The sequence below is a fragment of the Sinocyclocheilus anshuiensis genome, unplaced genomic scaffold (assembly GCF_001515605.1).
Source record: "Sinocyclocheilus anshuiensis isolate Anshui unplaced genomic scaffold, SAMN03320099.WGS_v1.1 scaffold235, whole genome shotgun sequence".
Classification (NCBI taxonomy): domain Eukaryota; kingdom Metazoa; phylum Chordata; class Actinopteri; order Cypriniformes; family Cyprinidae; genus Sinocyclocheilus; species Sinocyclocheilus anshuiensis.
In genome coordinates this window covers 377,071-385,373 of record NW_015552562.1, presented here as the reverse complement: position 1 = coordinate 385,373, position 8,303 = coordinate 377,071, and the positions used below count along the sequence as shown (strand labels likewise).

Here is an 8,303-nt window from a genome sequence, read left to right as displayed (position 1 = left end):
GAAGGGGGGGTCTGAATACTTTCCGTACCCACTGTATATATATATATATATATATATATGAACTTTGGATACTTAGGGCTCTTTAAGGGCAGTGAGGACAGAATGTAATAGCAAATGTGTTGAAAGAAAAAAATTAAATGCACGTTACAGACATAAAAAGCTGATATGATATTTCTATAGTTTTGAAATTGTTTTACATATAAAGTATAAAATGTTGGATGTACCAGAGAAAATATGCTATACAAAGCAATGCATCTTAGCTTGAAAATTAACATGGTTTGCTTTGTATGCCCTCATATTTGGTACTGATTGTAAATCTTTGAGAAATCTTCACCCTCAATTTATTGATATGTTAAGCTATATAAATTGTTTGAGCTTGTATGAATACTGATAGTAAGTTTTCAAGCAAAGAAAAAAAGATCCAAGCCTGTAATTCATCTTATCTGCCACAATGACAAGAAACTGGATGACAGATGTCTTGCCAATTTTTGTTTCTATTCAGAGCAACTAGCAATGGCTTCATTTGAGAAATTTTTGTAGTATTTTGGGCATTTCACAGATTCACTTGTAAATTCAGTACCATTATACAAATAAATGCACATACAGTATATATTAACATACTAGACATTTTTCAAGTCTTGTGAACAGGGGAACTCATTCTTATTAATAATTCCTCAGGATATAGGATACAGGGTGCAAAATATTTCACATTTGGTTCAAATATTCTTAAAACAAAGTTCTGAAACAATAAGCAAATTTGCTATCTAAATAAAAAACAACAAAAATATATTGAATATATTGAAAATATAAAAAAATATATTGTAATGAAAGCTGATGTTGGGCAAAAAAATTACATTTACTGCTTTGATGATTTGGTACATATCACCTTAAAACAAGACCTATGACTCTCTCTTTTTATTTTTATTTTAATGTTTTGATTTGCAAATTTGTCAGAGGCTCAAAACCCCTCCACCACTCTAAGGAATAAAGCAAAGGGAACTCCTCACATAACAGATACAATATAAAGGATTATGGGATGGTATCCATATTTTCAGCATAGCAATAGAACAGCCAACTGAATGCAATGCACATGAATGCACATTACCAGTATCAGCAGTATAAGACCAGAAAATCCTGGGATACAAACAGACAATGAGCAATACGACATACATTGCAGCACATCGAGATCTACCATTTCTAACAGTCTATAGGATAAACACAACCTCTCAGATGTAAAAAAAAAAAAAAAAAAAGTTAGTGTGATCACATACTAACCTCAACAAATATTAGTATTGTGATAAATATTTGTTTTCCCATATATACAGTTTAAGGGGGATTTTTTTCAGTTTGCGTAAAAAAATAATAGTTGAAAATAATTTGTTACCATCGACGAATATATTTCTCGCAAGTTGATGTATTCAGAGATCAAAGAATGTTTTGGATATACCAATGAAAGATGTATGCATACCACAATTTCACAGCACAGTTCACATAATCACATACTGACAAACATTACATGAGATGAAATACTAACTGGTGAAGTCAAAACAGTGAAACACTTTGGTGTTTATCTGTCACTACGGCTTGAGACTGACAGGGAGAGAATATTTTTTCTGCATGGCTTCCTTCGCTGAGAGGCTGAGACCGTCTCCCTCGGGATCCCATCAGATGGGGGGCCTGTGCGAGGAGACATGTCTATGTGCATGCGTGAAGAGCGAGAGAGAGCTAGAGCGAGGGAAAGAGCATGTGTGTGCACACAGAAAGGAAAGGGGCAGAGTGTGAGTGCGAGCGCAGATGATGCTGCTCGTGGAAGGAGATGGTGCTGGTTTTGGCTTTCCTTCCTGTGCTACAAGATTTTCCCCACTAAGGTTTGACCTCTGCGTCCTGTCAGTTTGGCACCTCAGCTTCCTGGGTAAGAGCTGTTCGTTATTTGCGACTGGAATCAGAGCAGGATGCTGTAAGCGTTCCTAATTTTCTGTGTTGTGTGTGTGTGTGTGTGTGTGTGTGTGTCGTATGTGCAGAGAGACACAGAACAACAAAGGGAAGGGAGGAGGGTGGTACAGGCAGAGGATATCATGTGTGTGCTATAACTAAGGACAAGGAGCAGACAGAGTTGGAGAAGAGGGTAAATAAGAAACAAGGCAGAAGCTGCAGACACCGTCCCTTTATTGGCCATAACTGGCAACAAAGACAAAAGAGGTGAAGCCTCTCAAGCCGAGACTCAGCCTCGTTATTCCTCGGATTCCATGTGCCACTGGCATCGCATCGAGGGCGAATAGGATGTCTGTGTCTGGAAAAAAGGAGTTTGACGTGAAGCAGATCCTCAGGCTCCGCTGGCGCTGGTTCAGCCACAGCACTCAGACCTCAGCTGGGAATGGAGGCTACATCCAACAGGAAGGTTTCGACCACCGGGGAACACCGGTCCGGCTGAAGAATCACTCCCGGGACAGAGGAGGACTCCGCAAGAACAACAGCCCCGTGCACAGCATTCTGGCACCTAACCCTGGACCCACGCCTGTTTATGTCAGGCCAGGCGATCAATCATGGCACCAGCAAAACATCATCCAGCACCTCCAAGCCAGCGAGGAGCTTCCCAAGAGCAACTCACCTTGCAGTGCCAGGAAAGAAGAGGTGAAGAGCAGCCATGAGGATGTGAAGAGCAATCCGGAGGATCCCTGTGAGGAGGAAACCACAGACAGGTAAAAAAAAAAGAAGCTGAGTGCAGAAATAGAACCGTATAACCAGATGTGTGAATAGGTGCCTGCTGCTGTCAGCTAACACATGCAGGGTGCAAGCGACTAAGTTCTGCCTGTAGGCATGAAAGACTTGCAGTTTTTAGATGAATATCCTATTTTAGCCCTTCGTGCGGTAATGAAAACAGACAGTACTGTGCCGAGAGATGAGCGAGGTGTTATTTTGGCACAGAGTGGATTTACGTTAAGCCCCAGGGAGCGTCAGGATTGAGTACAAGTACAGTATTTAACTGTCACTTTATTCTGGCTCATTACGCCAGTGAAATTCGCTCAGAAATGACAGTTTGTTTTATTTTCATTGGCTGTGTTGCTAGTACTCAGGGCCGCCGCTTACACGTCGCTTCGGTCTTCGGAGAATATCATTTTTCAATCAACTCCACCATTGCAGCTGCCACCGCTGCTCACCTGGGAATAGTTCATTCACATGGCACATGGGTTGTAGAAGCACAGCTCTGAAATACCCACAGATAAATTATTCATCAAGCAGACATCTCACAAAACACAGAGGAAAACACAGAGGCGTCTGGATATAGCCGGCAGTATAACACATTCTGTAAGCCGTGAGGTGGTTTTAGCAGCCTGCATTTTCATAACCTGAAGCAGGAATATTTCATGGCGTGTTAATGCATGCATCCTCTGACTTATAAATGCTACAGAGAGGATACCATTACATCAGAGACCATTGGCGCAAGGGCTATAAATTTGGGAAGTGCAACAGGATGAATTATCTTTAGTGGGGATGATATTTACACATCAGTGCAGTTCGAGAGAAAGAGAACATTTAATCTGCTTGCTCCGATCGATAGAAATTTATGAGATTATAAAGCCCTACTTCCACAGATGCTTTCAATTCACATCTTACGTGCTGGATGTTTAGGAGAGAAAGGTCTGTTTTTTCCACTGAGTGGCTCTGTCTAGCATAATGTCAGCGAAAGGCAGGAAGTAAACATCTTCTCAGATAAGGAAGTGGCAAGACTGACCCACGCTAAAAGATGATGTCATGGGAGATAAAAGCAAAACCACACTTTTCTAAAAAAAATAGAAAATGCGCCCACACAAATAGTCCATCACCTGATGAACTTTTATAGTCTTTTATGCATATATAAGGCCCTATGCATATGCACATTAAACTATAACTGTCCATCAACTGCTTTTGTGTTTATACAGAATTAATATTGAATTTAAATAACTCTTAATTAAGTATCAAGTGATTCAAATATGTAATCAAATTAATTGCATGAAATGCTGATTAATCACATATATTAATATAGCTGAGACAAGCATCCTAATGATAATTTAAATGCTTTACATTATTGTTTTCCAATACCTTTTAAAATATTATCACTTTGCATTTCCAGTATTTTTTGTTAACATTTTATGCATACATAGACTAACACTGTTATGTCCTGGTTTTTTCCCATTCATTTGCAGTATAGGGATTTTTTAACATGTAAACATATCCTGTGTGAATGGCTCTTTATTTATTCAGTCTTGCTTGTTCCGGAGCATTGCCTGTAGTTGCAACTGGGGATGGACTGACCGCAGACTCGCAAATACGTGTGATGCGTGGGTCAGAGGGCCTTAAAAACATTACATTGTACTATATTAACATAGTTAGTCATGGGTTTGTGGCTCCCAATGAATCTCTGCTATATCCTCTGCTATAGGCACATCTCCCATGGATATTTATGAGTCTATTAATATTTTAGAGCATGTGCGGTGTTGCTTTTTTGGCCTTTTATCTTTTAACAGTATGGTAATAGAATCAATTCAGGTCAAAGGCAATAAATAAATCAGGTAAATCTGGCAAGAATATTCCTTATTGAGCCATCTTCACGTCAGTCTTATCTGCATTGCTTATAAACGCAAGACATGAACTCTCAAACATCAAGTTTTGACCCTTTAAAAGCTTATGTTAATTGCTTTGCTGGTCTGAAAGCTTTCTTAGTGTTAATAGCCTTGTCCACTGATTGATATGGTCTTGTGAACTTAAGTACCGTGACTTCATTCCTCATCTATGGAAAAAGCGCTATTTTCATACAAAAATGACATTAGCTGCAACATTAAAACAAATTGCAAATGTAATCTTATACACTAAAAAATCATTCTTAACCCCTGAAAATTAACTGCTGCGTTTTCATGAGTGCCATAGTGAGGCTATCATGCATTGTGTTATGAATACTTAATCAGAGAATTAGATAGAAACAAAAGAGATTTGATCCCTAAAGACTCTCCCATCATGTGCTTTAAATTATCATACCTCAGAGCCTCTAGGTATACAATAATACATCTGCTGTTACATTTGTTTGTTATTCTGTGTTTTACTTCCCCGTCCTTTTATCACTTTTCATTTAGAATGCGTAAATAAAGCATAAATTTCCCTTACAGGCACAATGTAATAGAAATTAGGCCTTTAATGTGCCTCTAGACTAGGGATTTTGTTGTGCATCCCTGTGTGTGAGTTAATAGTGAGATCAAACCAAGTTCCTCAATGCACATTTTTACCCAAAGGGCCAAAAATAACTATTAATTGGTTATGCATTTTATTGCCCTCTGTGACATTCATCAGCAAAGGAGAGCTAACTGAAGAGGAGGTGGTAATGCATTAGAGTGCAATTATAAAGCAGAAAAAGAGAATATGTATATAAAATGAGCTGGATATAAATTTTAGTACACATTTGGTCTTAGGAGTTGTTTTGAAAATGCAGAATCAGAATGCTTGTCCTCTTGCAGTTAATTATGGGTGAACTATATAGGACTTAACTTATCCATCTATCAACACAATCATTTAAATACAAAAATGTTCCATACTTATCGTTATCATAGCGGCTTGCATTGTTTGCTGATCCCATTTCCCCCTCCGTTTCCTCTTCTCTCTACACCAGCACTGTTAATAAAAATGATGAAAAAGCTAAGAAAGACTTTGTATTGACATGTAATGTCTCACAACACAATGCACAATTATGTTAACTTTTACATTTATTCAAATAAAACACATTACCAGGAAAAGTGCCAAACATGTCATGTTTAATAGTGTATGCTGTATAAGTTATATTCATCTGATATAGTACTCATGGATTTCATTACCAGTGAAACGTCAAACCGGTGGAACCTCAAAATCCTGTGAGGCAGCCAAGGCAGTAATGAATAAAATATTTTAAGGAAGAAATTAATCTGGATTCAGCCTGGAAGCTGTATCACTGTGGGAATTGATGAAAACAGCTGAATACTATGTTTAGAATGTTTCTGTCGATCTTCTGTAATATTGAGGCTGCAGACCTGCTCATCATAAATAATTCAAGGGATTGATGAAATATCCATCTACTTTAGGGTTATTTTTTCAAACAGAAAGCGAGATGAAGAGGCGTATGATATATGCTGAAATTAGAGAGGTCATGGTGATTTTGTAATGATGAACTGAACCAGTAAGATCATGTTAGTGGAGGGCATGCTGACACTCCAAGCAGAAATCTGTTAAATGTATTGTTTTTCAATAAATTGAACATCAAAAACTGGAAATATTAACAAAAACTCCAACCTTCTGCTCTATTTCAACATGCACTCATACCAGTATCGTACTAAATCTAACATGCAGAATCTTTAGTTGGGCTATTAAACTAGGCCTATTCACTATAATAGACACTCATTTCAAGTAAATTCATATTTATGTGAAACGTCTGTTTCTGATCTTTTCAAAAGGCCGAGCAGAGAGAGAGAGAGAGAGAGCAATGTTTGGTGTCCTACATATCCCTGCAGGCGTAAAGGGCTTAGGGCCATGTCTGTGATCTGTGTTACCATTTCTTCAACTAGTCTGACAAGCTGACAGCATGCTGGATCGCAAAAGGTCATGGGGTGTTCAACTACAACTACAACATTGTTATGTGCAAATTAAAGTTCATATCAAGCATTCTCATGAAAATATCACCTGGTCGACTTAACACGACTGGGTAGTGCCACAATGATAAAACAACAGAAACTGGAAATATTAACAAAAACTCCAACCTTCTGCTCTATTTCAACATGCACTCATACCAGTATCGTACTAAATCTAACATGCAGAATCTTTAGTTGGGCTATTAAACTAGGCCTATTCACTATAATAGACACTCATTTCAAGTAAATTCATATTTATGTGAAACGTCTGTTTCTGATCTTTTCAAAAGGCCGAGCAGAGAGAGAGAGAGAGAGAGCAATGTTTGGTGTCCTACATATCCCTGCAGGCGTAAAGGGCTTAGGGCCATGTCTGTGATCTGTGTTACCATTTCTTCAACTAGTCTGACAAGCTGACAGCATGCTGGATCGCAAAAGGTCATGGGGTGTTCAACTACAACTACAACATTGTTACGTGCAAATTAAAGTTCATATCAAGCATTCTCATGAAAATATCACCTGGTCGACTTAACACGACTGGGTGGTGCCACAATGATAAAACAACAGCAATGAAATTAGTAGAGAATCATCTTTAGGCATTTTTTAAGTGGCCACAACGGCAGACATGATAACATGTTTGATGAAATGCTAATGACCATTGACTAAAGTTTTGAAAGCATTGTCTTGAATGCACTGTAATTATTTCATGAAATCTGGTGAAAGATGCAGTTTCCATAGCTGAACATAGAGAAGCCATAGACTAGTATACAAAAGGATGTTATGCATAAATGTTGGAAGTATGTTGTGTTTTAGATAAGATATATTTAAATACATTTAGATTAAAATGTTTACAGCCCTTGATCATTGTTAATCTGTTAATTAATTAGTGCACATAATAATAATGATTTACTGCAGTATAGATGTCTTTCAAATAATCACATGCAGTTCTATATTTACCTGGATTGCATCCCATTTTAACATTTTTAAGCCCTCAAAAGCTGTCGTATCAGAAAAATGCATTCTGAAAAATATATTCAGTGCATTGCTAGCTGAGCAGTCCTTGTGAAAAAAGACCAACCCTTTCTTTTGATGAAACGCTGTCTATAAGAGGAATTTTGGCCCTGACCCTTTAATAAGGAAACAGCAGAGACTTGAGTCAGCAGCCATTAGGTTGAATGATATCTCAATTTCCTCTCAATTGCCTTGGAAAATAATGACACCATCTTGTCCTAGGATGCGTAGAGCTTCAGAGATTTATGGTATCGTCATACAGCATTGACAGGTCAAGAGACATTGTCCAGGTAGAGGAATGGAAATGTAGTGTGAGAGGGGGAAAATACGCAAGAGGCGAGTTCAATGTTGAATGTGTTGTGCAAGAAATGATAGGCAGTTGGTTTAAATTATTAAAATAACTGAAGTTTAAAGAGATGGAGCAAATAACTATTGAACACTATTTCTAACAAACATTGTATTAAAATTGGCTTTTCAAAAGATTGCTTTATAGTCTTTATAAATCAAGGTTTTGGTTTAAAGCTTGCTGCTTACTGATTAATCAGTGAATTAAGTTTTATGTTTTCAAAAGAAAGCATCACACAAAAGCCCTGGAAATATCTAAACTACATAAGGCCTTTTATAAAAACTTAAATAAAGGGCAGCAGCAAAAAAAAAAAAAAAAACATT

General features: G+C 37.7%; 1 protein-coding gene across 1 annotated transcript in view; it reads left to right on the top strand.

Annotated features, from left to right (window-relative positions):
* The first annotated feature begins 2,159 nt into the window (after positions 1–2,159).
* LOC107664784 (kelch-like protein 4) overlaps positions 2,160–8,303 on the top strand; it is a 45,992-nt gene continuing 39,848 nt past the window's right edge. Inside the window, exon 1 of the mRNA XM_016455455.1 lies at positions 2,160–2,699. Within this exon, the coding sequence (XP_016310941.1) occupies positions 2,281–2,699 (419 nt within the window). The 5' untranslated portion in view covers positions 2,160–2,280. The remainder of the gene's footprint in view (positions 2,700–8,303) is intronic.